This window comes from Leptonotus elevatus, chromosome 17 (genome assembly GCF_054856555.1).
Source record: "Leptonotus elevatus isolate MCC_2025b chromosome 17, RoL_Lele_1.0, whole genome shotgun sequence".
In the NCBI taxonomy this organism is placed as follows: Eukaryota; Metazoa; Chordata; class Actinopteri; order Syngnathiformes; family Syngnathidae; genus Leptonotus; species Leptonotus elevatus.
Window position 1 is genome coordinate 18,436,784 of NC_141255.1, and position 15,490 is coordinate 18,452,273.

Consider the following 15,490-nt stretch of genomic DNA (forward strand, 5'->3'; position numbering starts at 1 on the left):
TTTGAAAACAAATGTTGCCACTAGCTCAGTTTACTGACCAAACCCAGAAAACAGGTAAGCCATGATTGGTCGTTACCTACTTCCTCAGCACAGGTGATGTCATCTTGAGTCAATAGCAAGTGGGAAAATTAGTTTTTAAAGGTATTATTTGTACATGAAAAATAATGAAGTTATGACATTAATTATACTCAAAATATTAACTTTTTACTGGTGAAAATGGTTCAATGAGTCAAGTATCCCTACAAGTAGAAATAAAATGCATGAAGTTTATGCATGCTTTTGGAATATTTTTGTGTGTATTTAAGAGTGTTTCAAGAGACCTGATTCAAGTGTTTGTTTTTAGTGTACTTTTTTAACAAAAGTCTTATTCTAAGCTGTTTTTGCTTAAATATTTTCCAGTTAAGGTATTATTTCTTGTAACCAGCTGAAACTAGAAACCAAATGTTCTGTTTCAAGAAAATATGTCCTATTGAAAAAATAAATTTTAATAATGCTGAAATTGTGGAGTCTTTTTTTAAATATGTTATTTAAATGTTATATCAGAAACCAGTTGTCTGGCCCAGTGTAGGGCAAGCTATGGTTATAGAAAGGCCCATAATTCAATGGACCCTCCTCTTGTTCCCCATATTACTTTTATATAAAAGTAATATTGTCGAGTTCTTGGGTTGATTTTGCAAAAAGTATTCAAGGAGCAAATCAGATAAATGAGCAAATCCAAAGTAACATTTCAAACTCAACTCACCAATGAAGAGTGCGAATACGCTGTCCGCACCTTCATGCTCAGCGTGTGACTTCGGCTCTTCAGCAGGGAAGCTTTGTGGCCAAGCATTAAGTAGAAGTAGGTGGTGTATGGAGTGAAACTTAATTCCTTTCTAATGAAAAGCAAACAAGCAACATCTGAACATGTAGATACATTAGATGTGTGTCATCTAATTTCCCGCACATTTTGCGTGTGGTAACAGCCACCATGTACAAAGTGCTCCATTGGCTACGCATTGATTCCTGTTTTGTTAGCCTGGATAATGCTCTATCCTTTTTTCTTTTTTTTTGTGCCTCTTCTCGTTGTGGCAGCTGGTCCACAACAGCTGTCAATCATCGTTTGCCGTTTACTCAAAGTGGCAAACACATTTTCTATGCTGCCAAAATGGCTGTGCTAACGCTCATTTTGGGACGCGTGACTCCAACGTCCGGATCTCTATGGAAACAAACACAGAAATGTGACGCGCCTGATGGCAAGCCGACCTGCTCGATGGACGCCCTTTGCTCGAGGTAACAACACAACTTAAAATAACTTGAAACTTGGCGTGATTACTGAGGGAAATTAATAAAAAGAAGGTTCTACGGATGAGGCACGGGCGCTGTAAAGTCAAAACGCTGTAGGTTGCGTACGTCGTATAACTCGACCCAATTTACATGTTTCGGCTTGCTTTAGTTAGTGAAAAAATTTTGCTGCGAGACTTCTGACGAGGACTAGAACATTTGATCATTTTATCCCGATAGCGACCAACTTGCATTGGTAGGATTTCAAGGTTTTGTTACTCATTCACTATAGCTCCAAGGTCCAACAAAATGCACTTCTGTGATTCAAATTTAACATTGCATTTATTATCTTCCAAATTAAGTGCATACATAACTGAATGCTTCACAATTTGACTACAAGAGAAAAAAAATTGATGTAATGGTCAGCGGCGGAGCAGCTGCCGCCGACTGCTGACACGCGTCCACAAGCTTCGGGCCGTCTGGCTGATGGTCCTCCTGCGGCGCATTCGCAGGGACTTGAAAGGTTCCCTGATACAAGACAGCAGCCACGACTCACTGGCCTGCCCCAGATACTCATGGGAGACGTTGTTTATTCTCCGAAGTTGATTCCTGTAATAGTGGCGCAGGTCGCACAATTCCTCAGCTGCAGTTTGGGAAATAAAAGAAGACTGCGATGAAGAGCTGAGGACTGTGCACGTTTGTGGCTCAGCAACTTTAGATGATGGAGTTGTTGCATTTGCGTGCAGGGGTTTCTTTCGTGCTCTTTGAGGGGTGTTGGATTTATGTTTTGAACAAGACTTAGCTGGTGTATTTGTTTCAACATTGACTTCAACTACATGTTGGGGCACAATGTCATCATCACCAGCACATTTGTCCGTCTCATTAGCTGGCTTGATGTTCGCTTTCCTTGCTTGAAATTGTTTCTGCTTCGATTGGGGGAGACAGCTGCTTTCCGTTACAAAGGAGTGAAAGACCTTATCAATCATCTCCTCACAGGAAGCTGGTACATCCTGTCAAAATGAAAACCAGTGTCAGTGTGGAAATCGTATCAAGCAATTGTGCTTATTGCATGAAAGACATAACAGAGCATTGAAGAGCTGTTAAGACTGGTGGGTGCAATGAATCCATATATAGTGAGGAGAAAACAACACAAAACAGAGAGAGCAATTGCAATTATTTAAATGTTAGTGATATCAGGGTCTGGGATTCCATACTAGTGTAGCGTGCCAATTCGATCATTTAGATTTCATCATAAACATTATAATACATTTGCAATAGAGCAATTAAGCCACACTGAAAATGAAAAAAAAAAAGATTTAAAAAAAATCATAAGCAGAATAAAACTGAAAAAAGTTGCAATGTTATGCAAATAGCTAGCATTCACGGCTGGAACAGATGTGATTGTAATAGGAAGGCTTCAGTATATCTGGGGGATTGTTTTGCAAATCTCTTCCTATTTACAAACTTGCGTAGCCAAAGAAACCAAGCAGCATCCAGTTTCAGACATAACACGATGGTTAGTTAAAGCATGCTCCAGAATTTGACACAGCTAATAATTGCTTCTCAGTGAATGCCGATTGAAAATGTAATCATTCCCGTGTTTGTTGATTGCCATGCGATGAGCAGAAAAAAAGAATGATGGACTGTACTTAGTCAGCTTCTCCTCTGGATGGGATGGGGAGGGGAACTATATGTGCGCTTTCTTGGCTTTCTTGGACACTGGAGCATCTTCATCACTCTGAGCTGGTTCCTTTACCACTTTGGCTTTTCTCCCATCCCTCTGTGTTTCTACCTGTTGGCCATTAACGATGACAATCTTTACCCAAAAGGGTTTAAAAAGGGAGTGCACAACAGGCCAAACAAAAAATGACTTGCATAAAGGATGATTGCTAAACTGAGCATTATGAATAATAAAAGCATTCAAAAACATTTGTTTAAGAATTAAATAAAAGCAAATACATTGAATACAGCAGAGGCCCCACAATTTAACTCTGTGGAACACCATACTGCACATATTCGTCTACATAAAACTTTTTATATTGTTCGACAGTTAGCATGAAGGGATCACAATAGTAAAGTACAGTCGACTTACTGTGCGCACCAAATTCTGTGCAGCACAGATAAGTCAAGCGATGTAGTGTGATCACCTGCAGCCAATGATGGCCAAGCAGGCCGAATCATTTGAGTCGGGTGCGTGTCTTGACCTCCGCTGAAGTACTGAGACTGACTCACCGACCTCTGGGGTTCGGTCGAACCCAGGTTAAGAACCACTGTTCTAGAATCTTCAGCACAACTTAATAAAATGTGATTATAAATGTTATATGATATTATAAATAGTCACTGTCTGAGTCTGTATATATTTCGTGTGGAATGTCGATTAGTAAAAATCCTACCTAACTATATTCTAATGTGTTTACCAAACTTTATTTTTAATTTTTTATCTTATATAAACTTGTAATCACAAGTGCCGCTGAACTTTTTCCAAGTCACCAACCAAGCGGTGATGAATTGACGACTGGCATCTATTTGAAGAAATATGGTAATATTATTGCTCACCCAACTGCTGCACATTTTGATCATGTGGTGAAAGATGCATACTGTAATCTTGTTACATTGATATATTCAATACTGCATAATTGATACGTTTGCTCAATACCTTCGCACAGTTTATCTACAGTTTGACAAATGTAGTCTTACAATATTCATTTATTGCCAGATGGTGATTAATAATAATCTACATGAACTACAATGGTTTTATACACGATTAATCATGTTACGAACTAAGAAAAGCAAAAGCATATTACTTAATGTAACTAATCGCCTACATATTAGCAAAAGTCAAAACAATGTAACATTTGATTCAGTTGCGACTTACCTGGACTTAGAAAACGTGTTATTGTTGAAAACACATACAAATACATGTGAAAGTCGGAAGAAAGTGGTTAGAGAAAATGAGCAAAAGGTCATTAAATGTCACTAACTTGTAATCACAAACACAATAGACTAAAAAGCTTAAGAGAAGCATCAAAATGAGAGCCTGACATGAAGTGGAAAATGTTAGACCACAGCTTATATTATTTAGTTTATAAAATCATAAAGTGATAAAAAAAACTGGTGTCAGATAATGCAGACTGTAAGAGGAAACACATTAATACTGTTAATAAAGACATAAGATGAGGCTCTGAAGTTCAGTGTACAGTACTGTCAATATTTTTCTTTTAATCGAATGGCCCCACCTTTAGTTTCCCATATTACCTTTTTATAAAGTAATGTCGTTTTCTTGGGTTGATTTTGCAAAAAGTATTCAAGGAGCAAATCAGATAAATGAGCAAATCGAAAGCAACATTTTGAAGTCAACTCACCAATGAAGAATGCGAATATGCTGGACGCACCTTCATGCTCAGCGTGTGACTTTGGCTCTTCAGCAGGGGCGCTTTGCGGCCCAACATTAAGTAGAAGTAGGTGGCATATGGAGTGAAACTGAATTCCTCTCTAATGGAGAGCAAACATGCAAAACACAGGTTAGCAAATAATGGGGAATGAAACGCAACCTTTATTGAACAAATTTGCTCCCAAAAACGTATAAAATGTTCTATTTTAAATATTGCAATGATCCCAAAAACGTATTTATATGTTTTTGTGTTTTATTATGCTAGAGCATATAGAAGGCTTTGATGCAGCCTCTGACCTGAAGGGGTCACTTAAAGCAATGGTAGTTATTACAAACACAGCAGCAGAGTAAAAGATATCAGCCAGGGCTATGTTGCAAAAAAACTGTTTTCCCCAATGTTTTCAACAGGTTTGTGAATAATGATAAAACATATCTATATTATAATGCCAATTGCTGCAAAAACATAAAGAGATACAAATATAATTTTTTTCCTGATTAAAGAAGGGACTTTAATCTTTCTTTTGGTAGGTTCCATGTTTTTATAGAAATAGAACACAATATTCTGTGGGCCTTGCAAAATCAGTCAAGATCCAGTAAAACAGCCGGGAGCTAAGGAGGTTGCTTCAGTCAAAATGGCTAGCCGGGAGCTAAGGGGGTTGCTTCAGTCAAAATGGCTAAGAATGAATGAGTTAAAAGCAAGAATTTATCCGATGTGCCAGCCCTAGTTAAAATATTACGTTCGTGGAATAAGAATTATTAAGAATCATTCAGAAGCTCCAAAATGGCAGCAAAGTAATCGTCTCAGGTTTGATGAATCACATTGCATGTGCTAGCTTTCATTCCAGAATGTGGAAAATGTCCCAAATTGGGAGTCATTCATTGCTATGCCACACGATACAACGTAACCTGAGGTAGGCTTTGAGCAGCAGGTAGACAATCACGTCCTCAGCTTGCGGTCGGGACAGTGTGGTGGTCTCCGTTAGCTTCCTGTGCTTGGCAGGGCCCTTCCCCATCCAGGCCTCCACCAACTTGAGAGGAGTCAGCTTCTCATCCATGGATGCCGCAAGCTCCAAAATCTGCACCACTTGCCTGCCATGTTGCGTAATGTCCCAAGAGACGACATCTGAACATGTACAGATATTAGATGTTAGGGAAGTAATGATATCCAAACATCACGATGCAATATCACCATGTGAAGCTCACGATACGATAATTATCACAATATTGTGGGGAGGTTGGCGATATTAAATGAAGGTAAAAAAATGAGCTCATACTAAAAAAATACACACACAATATTGTGCTTTTATACATAACAGCAAAGCATATAAACCACCTACACTGAGTTCCTCCACATATTGACTCACTTCATCTGACCATTAGTGTGGATTTTAAACATAGAAGGGCCAAAACATGCAGAATGAAAATTAAACTGCACTACAAAGCTAGCCACCAGGGGGTGCTAGAACTGCACAAATGGAAATCAACTCGAATTTTTTAACAGATGTGCTGCTTTTGTATTGTGACATGACGACGACGATATTGTGGCAGTTTTAATATCGCAATATCGCCGTTATCGTTACATCTATATTACATATGTGTCATGTAAGGTGACTCCAAAACTCGAATAGAGCGAGTGAGAAGAGTGAATGTTATTTTGAAGGGTTGTTTTCTGATATGTGCCTTGTAAATGACTGATGACAAAAGTCAGCTGGGATGGGCTCGAGCTCACCCACGACCCATCGTCGTCTTTTTTCCCCTCACAATGTACTTTTTTCCCCCCACATTAGCCTTAACTTGTTGAAAAATAGCAGTTAAATAAAATAGCCAACAAAATAAAAGTTTTCTAGTTTTGATTTTCCAGTATGTATGACATCCCCTTTTTTTTGGTTAACCAACACCCCCCCCACCCCCCCACCCCACCCCCCACTGTATTTAAATTATATATAATAAAATATTTGTCACACTCGTTGCATGATTTCCTGTGAATGTAAATATATGCATGTGTATATGTTAATATGACAAAAAAAAAGTGGATTTTCTTCAACCGATAACACTCGCAGGTCTTAATGCAAATTTGATTAGCAGCAAAGAGCATGTGGACAATCCTTTAAAAATTATGAAAGAATCCTGCCACTGAAGATAAGGCGCTTTGATAAGATTTTAGGAAGACATCGCAGTCTTAAAGAGATATGCAGCCGAATCCTCCTCAAGGGCTGCCTTTCACATTATGATCATACTCCGAAAAACATAATAAGCTCTGACTGACTTATCGGATCTCACACAACACACAAACCTTTTCTATTGCGGCACGCATCACACATCTGCTTGCATTGTCTTTCATCCCACGCTTCATCAAAATGAACGGCCAACAGGGAACGACGACACCTGCCAACCACAACAAAGGGATCACGTGATCTATTAATCCAAATGTGTGGAAGGGATGGAAGGAAGGCGTTACCTGTCAACATTCTGGCAGTAAGCCACCATCTGATTCAGCTTCTGTTGACCAACATTCTCCATTACGACCATTGTGCTGATGCGGAAAATATCAGCAAATCCATAGTAGACAATGCAGTCAGCTGAAAGATCATCTCGACCTGAAGACATTTTTTTTAATCCGTAAAAATCAGTACATTGTTGTGATAAAGTCTTTCCTCTCTTCTCAAATTCTTATTTTTGCAGTTTTCCCACTTTAATGTTTCAGATCATCAAGCAAATGTAAATGCCAGACAAAGACAATCCAAGTAAACATAAAATACATTTTAACTAGCATTTTAAAAATACATTTTAAGTGGCTGGGAAAATGGATGGATAGATGTTTACTTGGGTCATCGTTCTCGTTAATAGTGGGGAAACTGCAAAAAATTTGAATTTGAGAAGAGGAAAAATACTTTTTGACGGCACTGTAAACACTGTTGGATATTGCTTTGTATTACTGCACCTGCCCGTCCACTCTCCTGGTAGTAATTTTCAACTGACTTGCTGATGGTGTGATGGATGACAAACCTGACATCAGCTTTGTCTATTCCCATGCCAAATGCCACTGTAGCTACCACCACCTAGAGGCATAAACAACAAACCTATTTATTTATTTACCTCGATTTCGACACTTTGAGTTGCAGTCTCTCAAGCCATGTTTATAAATAGAATATAACCTATAGTGTTCCCAATGCAGTGAAATAAGGATTACCAGGATAGTTCATGCAGAGAAATAAAATTCTACCAGAGCAGCATTGTGCATACATAGATTTAAAAAGTATACTTTAGTAATAAAATAAAAGTAACATCAGACACCTTGACATCATCTTCATGACATCACACGTACTATTTACAGGTTGGGCTCAAATTGCAAACACCTGGATTTTGCCAGAGGTCCACTTGCGATGAGTGCGAGATTTATCGCCCGGGTTCAAGTTGGCGTGGTAGGGAGCAGCCACGATGTCCTTCTGTTGGAGTTCAGAAGACACAGACTCGGCGTCCTTCTGAGAGAAGACATATATGATGCCTGTGGTATAAAAGGAAAATCATCTACTTGTCACGAGTATACTAGGACAAGCATTTAATTTAACTTTGACAAGCCTCATCAACTGCAGTACCTGACTGGTCCTTGTATCGATTCTTGATCAGTGAGGCAATGTCGTTCATTAATGCAGCATCAGAAACTTTAGCACGAACCTATGAGACATAAAGATGTTTGGTGGCTCATTAACAGATTAACGCAGAAAATAAAATGTGCATTTGTTGCAGAAGTAAAAAAAATATATATGATCACCGTAAATTGGATATACCATATTTCCTGCCCAGGACGTTTATTTACCCATCAACAGAGATTTATTTAACTCTCGATATTTGAGTAAGCTATGATTTGTGCAATAGCTCGTACGTAGCTTTTAACATTGGAATAAGGAGGACTGAGAACATACAGTGGGGGGGAAATAAAGTCTACACACCCTTGGTCTCTTTTTTTGTTTTTAATATTCCAAAAAACTAGCTAATGAACAAGGGTGTGTAGACTTTTTATATGCATGGTACAACTACAGCATATGGATATGGCTTCTCAGCCTGTTATAGGTCAGTATGGGAAGTTTGATATTCACTTACAAAAGTCATGACTATTCATGTAGCATTACAACTTTTTTGTTACAATTTACTAACTACAAAGATATGCATGAGACTTCAGAAAGACAGATTTTGAAATGTTTTAGTAAATGACAACTTGTGAATACTATTATCAACTTTAATGATTATGAAATGGAAGATGAAGTTAGCAGTTTGTGCATTTGAACAAGTGCGGCTGTCATAGCTCTGTGGTACCTCGTAGTAGAGGTTAATGCGGTTGAACGAGGCTGTGAGTGAGATTGGCTTTTGCACACACAGGATCTTTGTACAGTCCTCCAGGATGCTGCTGGTTGCTGTTGCTGTGAGACCAATCACTGGCACCTTAGGAAACTGCCTCTTCAGGATGCCCAACAGTTTATAATCTGCAAAGGTAACACACTTACGTACGTACGTACAGGGCACAGTGCATGTGTAAAACTCAAAATGTTAGGCGGGGTTAGCGTCACATGACTTACCTGGTCTGAAGTCATGTCCCCACTGGCTGCAGCAGTGCACCTCGTCGACAGCGATACGACTCAGAAGATTTGCATTGTTTGCTTTCTCCAGACGAGACATAAACATCTTGCTTTTGGCAATTTTCTCAGGGGTTACGTACAGTAACTTAAATGGGGTCGTCTTGCAAATCATACCGGCTAAAACTGTCTTGGAGTGCTCCTGTAAATACAACAAAATACAGCTGAGGATTTGATTGTGGATATTGTGTTCTAGATTATCCATTTTCATTTCTTTATTTCAATTTTCTTTACTATTATTATGATTATTATTTTTTATTTATAAATAAAGAAAAGGACTATCTATTTTCTTTTATTATTATGATTTCAATTTTTTTTTTTTTATACATAAAAAAAATTATTATCCGTTTCCAGTTTAAGTCTGGATTGAAGTTGCGGGTCTAAGAGTCCAATTCCAATTTAGTGCCTTTCCATTTATTTATATGTAGCTTCAACAAAGCTATAGCGGATAGCTCACCAAGATGCCTCCTATTGTACGTGAGCATCAACATTAGAAACAAGGGCATTTTTCTAACTAAACACACATTGGTGGGGTTGAGTACCTCCAACAAGGTTAAGAGCCACTGCTTTAGTGTTGTCCACTGAAATGGTAAAATAGAATATTTACTAAAACACCCATGTGAGATACTTTATCGATTTACACAATAGCAGGCATGATTGACCGCAGATACTTTCCCTGCCACAACCCACATCCTAACTGTGCCATATGGTTAAAAAAAGGAGGTCCAAAATAGTAAATTCCAAAGTTATTACCTTGCTACTTGAAGCATTGAGCATTTCTGCTGCCACGTTGATGGACTTCAGGTACATGAGTTGATCCTCCATCAGCGATACCAGGGGAGTCACAACCAGTGTAAAACCTACCACGCACACAGACGCAAGCATACCTTGTTTACCTGTGTGTACTATACCGTACATTATTACAGCGTTTCATCAGTTGTGGAAGACTTGGGTCCTAGCATACCGTCGGAACAGATCGCAGGTAGCTGATAGCAGAGGCTTTTCCCTCTGCCTGTGGGCATCACCAAAAACAGATCTTTTCCAGACAGTGTCAGATTGATGGCCCTCAGCTGCAGGGATCTGAACTCGGAAAGGTGAAATGAATCCTTCAGGTGCTGCGTCACATCTATGGACCATGCAAAATCTAACAAAGTGAAACATTGGGACACTAAATGAGGAAATGTAATTGACTCATGGTTGTAAACTTGATTATATTGCGTGACTGGTGTAACGAATATTGTCAGTCACCCTCAATTTTTTTTTGCTCTCTTCCCTCAAACATTTCACTCTTGGAAATATGCGCAAGGTCAACCTGGGGTGGGGGGGATCGAGAGGTCTCAGCTCTCACCCTTTTTCACCTGAGCCAGAGACGGCCAAAAATGATTCCACCCCTTTGAAGTCAACCATGTCACTAGGATGTAAATGTTTGCTTTTCACCAGCCAGAACCACAAGTTTATGGCACCAAAGTGTTTTATCGTTAAGCTCCATCTCCTCCCCTGCAGAATTTGTTTGTGAAGTCATAAACAAAAATGAACTAGATGGTCCGGTTAAATCCAGGTCAGTCACATTCCAGGGTTCTGGAAAGTTACATGTGACCAGAGCGCCTTCAAGTGGGGACGATCGGAACTGCCCTCACATGGAACACCTATGACCCACAAAGCAATCTTACACATTTCACATAAGAAATTCATCACATACAAGTTAACTTGCGCACAACTGAATGTTTCACATCATGTATGTTTTTTTTGTTTGGAAAAGAATGTCATATGTATTTCAACCTGAATGATGATGGTAAATCAAGAGAGTTCTTAGTTACTCCGGAAAGAACTAAATGATCTCATGATGCGTTATTAGTTGATAGGTGTAACAATAACATGTTTTGCTTGGAAGAGATTGACTTGCCAGTCTGACCAAAGTTAATTATTAATTCTTTAAATCATTTGGAGTTTAAAAAGTATTGGAGTTGAGTCGAGTCAAAAGAGAGAGGGGCTGGTTCTTTCTTCTTCAGAAGAAGAACACACCCCACAACTTTAAAACAGCCGGCGCGAACTTTGTTCTCTCTCTTGTTTTCCGGCCGCTGTTCCTGTTTATTTTCCACTTTCTCCCCTCCCCGTGCCGTGCCACGTTCCTCAATCACGTGGCACCTTTGTTTCCTGAACGTCCAAGTGTCTCGGACTTGCACCAAATCCAGGCGCGCACCCTCCTTTTAGACGGACACATTTTTTGGGGCTTTTTTTTTCCATTTTTTATATTTTGTCCTTTTTTTTTGGTGTTTGTCCCACCTCAGCGACACAGTCGCCGACAAACTTTTCCGTGACCCCGTGTGTCACCCAGCAACCCCAGTTTGGACGGGCAGTGTGCATCAACCAGCACCTGCTCCAAGTGTCTCATCGCGTCGAGAGCTGGTTCAACGGCTGGTCTCCCTCGGGACGCAGACGCGCAGCGGATCTCGGCCTCAGTAGCGGGTTTTGGCCAGCTGATACGCGGATCTTCTCGCGCGCCGAGAGGACAACTCCGGCTGAAGTACCAACCGCGCCTGACAACCCAATCCACCTTGAGCCGAGCTGTGTCGCCCCTCGTCCGACTGTGAAACAATTGGGGTTTTTTTGCCTTGGTTTTTTTTTTGGAGCAGTTTTTTTTTTTTCTTCAACCACTCGCTCGATCCAACTCACTCCATTAAGTTGCACGTCTCATAGCCAATTTGACATATCGCTGGTGCAACTTCCATTTCAAATATCTCACAGATTTGGCAAGTCAAACCTTTCCTTTCTACCTCGTTAAATTGTTCCTTTCTTATTTCTATTAGTTTTATTCTTATCCCTTTTCTTTTCACCGTATGATAGTTAGGTAGGCAGTGTTTTGATTCTGTATGTGTAACCGTAGTGAATAAATGCATATTTTTCAAATCTAGTTTAGTGTCAATCGTGCTTGTGTCCAAGTGGATTAGAAATTATTTTAGTAATACAAAGAACCACGAACATATAATGTGGCGACTTCAGATTATGAATAAATAAATGAGAATTTGGATTTTATTCGTTGTGTTTCTCCAAACTGAAAGTAAACAGAATGTGGTGCCCCTATAGGCGATTGAGGGAATTACGACTTCCTCAAGCGCTGATCAAATTACCAATTCGTCCAAAAGACAACATCAATTATCGCTACACTGGCTAGAGAATTCCTATAATGACATCAAGCATCATTGTCCCAAAAAACTGTAAAAACTTACTGTACAACTTTTTGCACATTTATATATTTGTGTAGGTCACTAAATTGACCACCAGGTGTCACTAACGTGCGTGGTCACATGTCTAAGCAGGAAATTCGCATTTGTATACACTACAGGTGTGTACATCTTGCTGACATTTAACTTCTGTCACAGCGAAACGACACCACGCTAAGTTTTTTTTTTTTTTTAGGATTTATTGAATTTGAGGTTAGAAAATAAGGATAAAAAATGTGTTAAAATGCTGATGAATAAATATGTTTCTAAAGTGACCGAAACTCACGAAAGAAGAGTAGTCAAGTGGAAAGTACCTGTGCCATCATAGTGCTGCATTTCCTCCGCACTCATTTCAGAGCCAGTTCTCGAAGTCTGGCTTGACGAAGATGATGCATATGCAGCATCACAGGCCTCCTCCAGCTTGCACAGCAGCGTGTTCTTGCGCAAAGTCAAGTCTGTTTTCTTTTCAAGGAGCTCTACTATCTGGAGCTCCACTAGCTCCAGCTCTGCCTCCACAGAGTCGAGCTCTGTTTGAACATCTGAAACATAACACAGGGGAACCAATTACAAAAAGTTACAGAAAATTAAAATATATATAAATACAGTAATGATTCCATATTCTCCTGAATGTTTCAATGAAGGTATAATCAACATTTACAACAACAATGTGTACACTAACATGAAATGTTTTGGATTAAAACAAAATGCTTCCAAAGTTAAAGTTCAAAACATCATGATGTTGCAAATCTCGAGCAACTTCTGCTGTGATAGCATCTCAAGGATTAATTCCAGATCTGTCATTTTGTGTTTGATTTTGTGATGGCAAAGAAGAGCAATAGCCTGAAGACCATGTGGTTTTAAAGGTATTAATAATTGCACATGAAAAAAAAGTGATCAAATTACTTATTGACAAAATATTAACTATTTGCTAAATGGCTAAATGATTCAAGTATCCCTTTAAGTTTACACAACAAAAGTACTGATTGAAAATGCCCTTTGTTAAACCTGTATTCATCAATTCATTAATTTTGTACTGTATTGTGTCAGGGCCAGTGGTGTAACACCATGCTAAGAGGCCCTGGTGCAAAAAAAGTTTTTGGGGCCCCCCTCCCCCCAATTTTTCCTCCATCCACCGCCCACACACGAGCGCGCACGCACGCATGCACACACACACACAGCCATTGAAGAGAAGTGCGACTTGTCACCAAGGACTTTTGCAGGGCCTCCAATTTTAATATTGGGACATCTATATTGAACATTAAAAATCCCACAAAACTCATTACATTATATTCTGTTTTACAACTTTTAAATCAGTTTGAACATGTGCAAAAGGCTCACTATGGCACCAAAAAAATAATAAAGTAATTTGCCATAGATTTGAATCCCACTAACTGCACTTCATAACACAAATCATTTGTAGCTATACTCACTCATTAAAAGCTCATGTGCGCGCTGCGCTCAGCGAAGTCATTTACAACGCTCCTATAGGTCCAAAGTAGCATTTGTCAGAAAAACACCTGTTTCCTTGTTTATTGTATCTGGAGAATGGTCCAGACCGCCTGAGCCAAATGCGGTATTAGCTTTTTGCATTTGGCGTCAAATTCATCCCCTGAGGCTGCGTAGGCGGCGAGGACACGGGGAAGCCGCCTTTTGACCGCCGGGAGAAGCGAGACGCGGCTGGAGGGTCGCTTCTGCGATGGAGCTAGCTGCCGGCAAGCTACAGCTCGATTCCGGTGGGAGATTTTGCGAATGGCCTGGACTGGAACCACGTCTATCACATCTCTTACAATAGCTTTAACGTCGTGATTTTTTGTGCTGCATTTATTTTTTTTGCAAAGCATGACGGTGACGATGGCACGCACACGAGCTACCACCTTCTTCTTTTTTCAAATCGCATCACGTCGAGACTCACTCATCGTGACTGACAGATGCCAAAGTCAGGTGATTAAATGACAATTTCCGACACCGTATTTACACAATACTCTGGCCGTACTCAATTATGCTTACTTGCATGCTTTCATAATAAGCAGTCAAGTCTTGCACCTGAACATGTGTTTATCCTCCGAGGCAAAGACGTTCACGGTTTATTATGTCCCTCGTGCCACCTGGCACAAACGACAGCATGCTAAACATTTTTTGGTTGCTTTCGCCTTTCGCATACCAGACTCACCATTTGCCTGACCACGACCATCCATTATGTGAACGAGCTGTCAAAATGAAAAATGTGAATCCTGCAAGAAAGAAAGAAGAATTTCAGCAGCGTGTACGAATTTCTGCAATACATATACACCATCATCAGTTTACCAGATTAATGATCACACTTTACCATAAGAAAAAGTAAAGAGCATTCCACAATGTATTGACTTTCACCTGTAATTCGACGAAACTACATTCATGAGCAGCAAGTTAGCTAAAGTAGCATCACGTTAAGGAAATGAATGTTTTCTATCGAACGCACTTAACTGTACTGAAAGCAAATATTTACGGAGTATGTGCTAATAGAAGTGACCATTCGAACTCTGTTTTCCTTGAACGCACTTGATGGTTACTATGCCTCAACACAATGAGGAGGCGAAGCAGTTTGCGCCCTGGGTTGTGTCTCCCAGGTTACCATTGAAACTTTGTCTAAATCATTCAGACACATTAGCTATTAGTTGCGCTTTCACGAACTCACCCATTTTATGTATCTAAAAATTTGTAAACATAAAATGCAGATATGTTAATATGTAAAACAAAAGTGTTGTAAATTTTTAATCCGAATTTCGAATGTGATGTGATTTGTCTGACGCAATGATACAGTCGAGAAAAACATGCACTAAAGACAGCTAAAACACTCCAAAATATCAAAACATCCCAGCAATTAAACGTTTGCATACCATAAAATATATCCAATAGGATTTCGTATCGTACTGGCGTGGATGTATCGTATTTCCTTTCTTGTGAAATTTGCGGTATGTGTTATTAAATCTTTGCCTTGAACGCACCAC

The 15,490-nt window shown here is 39.6% G+C and overlaps 1 protein-coding gene across 4 annotated transcripts; it reads right to left on the reverse strand.

Annotated features, from left to right (window-relative positions):
• Positions 1-1,583: 1,583 nt before the first annotated feature.
• recql (RecQ helicase-like) lies at positions 1,584-15,488 on the reverse strand. Of its 4 annotated transcripts, none has more exons than XM_086060228.1 (15): positions 15,380-15,488; positions 14,674-14,734; positions 12,818-13,042; positions 10,247-10,426; positions 10,036-10,142; positions 9,226-9,424; positions 8,966-9,132; positions 8,248-8,326; positions 8,008-8,156; positions 7,593-7,710; positions 7,110-7,248; positions 6,945-7,036; positions 5,558-5,774; positions 4,623-4,752; positions 1,584-2,270 (listed from the first exon to the last, which is right to left on the reverse strand). In XM_086060228.1, exons 2-15 carry the CDS (start codon positions 14,696-14,698, stop codon positions 1,683-1,685), a joined length of 2,415 nt encoding a protein of 804 aa, XP_085916354.1. In that variant the 5' UTR covers positions 14,699-14,734; positions 15,380-15,488; the 3' UTR covers positions 1,584-1,682. The 4 variants fall into 4 exon arrangements, with proteins under 4 accessions (XP_085916354.1, XP_085916352.1, XP_085916353.1 ...); XM_086060226.1 differs by lacking the exon at positions 15,380-15,488 and adding an exon at positions 14,874-15,052; XM_086060227.1 differs by lacking the exon at positions 15,380-15,488 and adding an exon at positions 14,830-15,052.
• Positions 15,489-15,490: the final 2 nt, after the last annotated feature.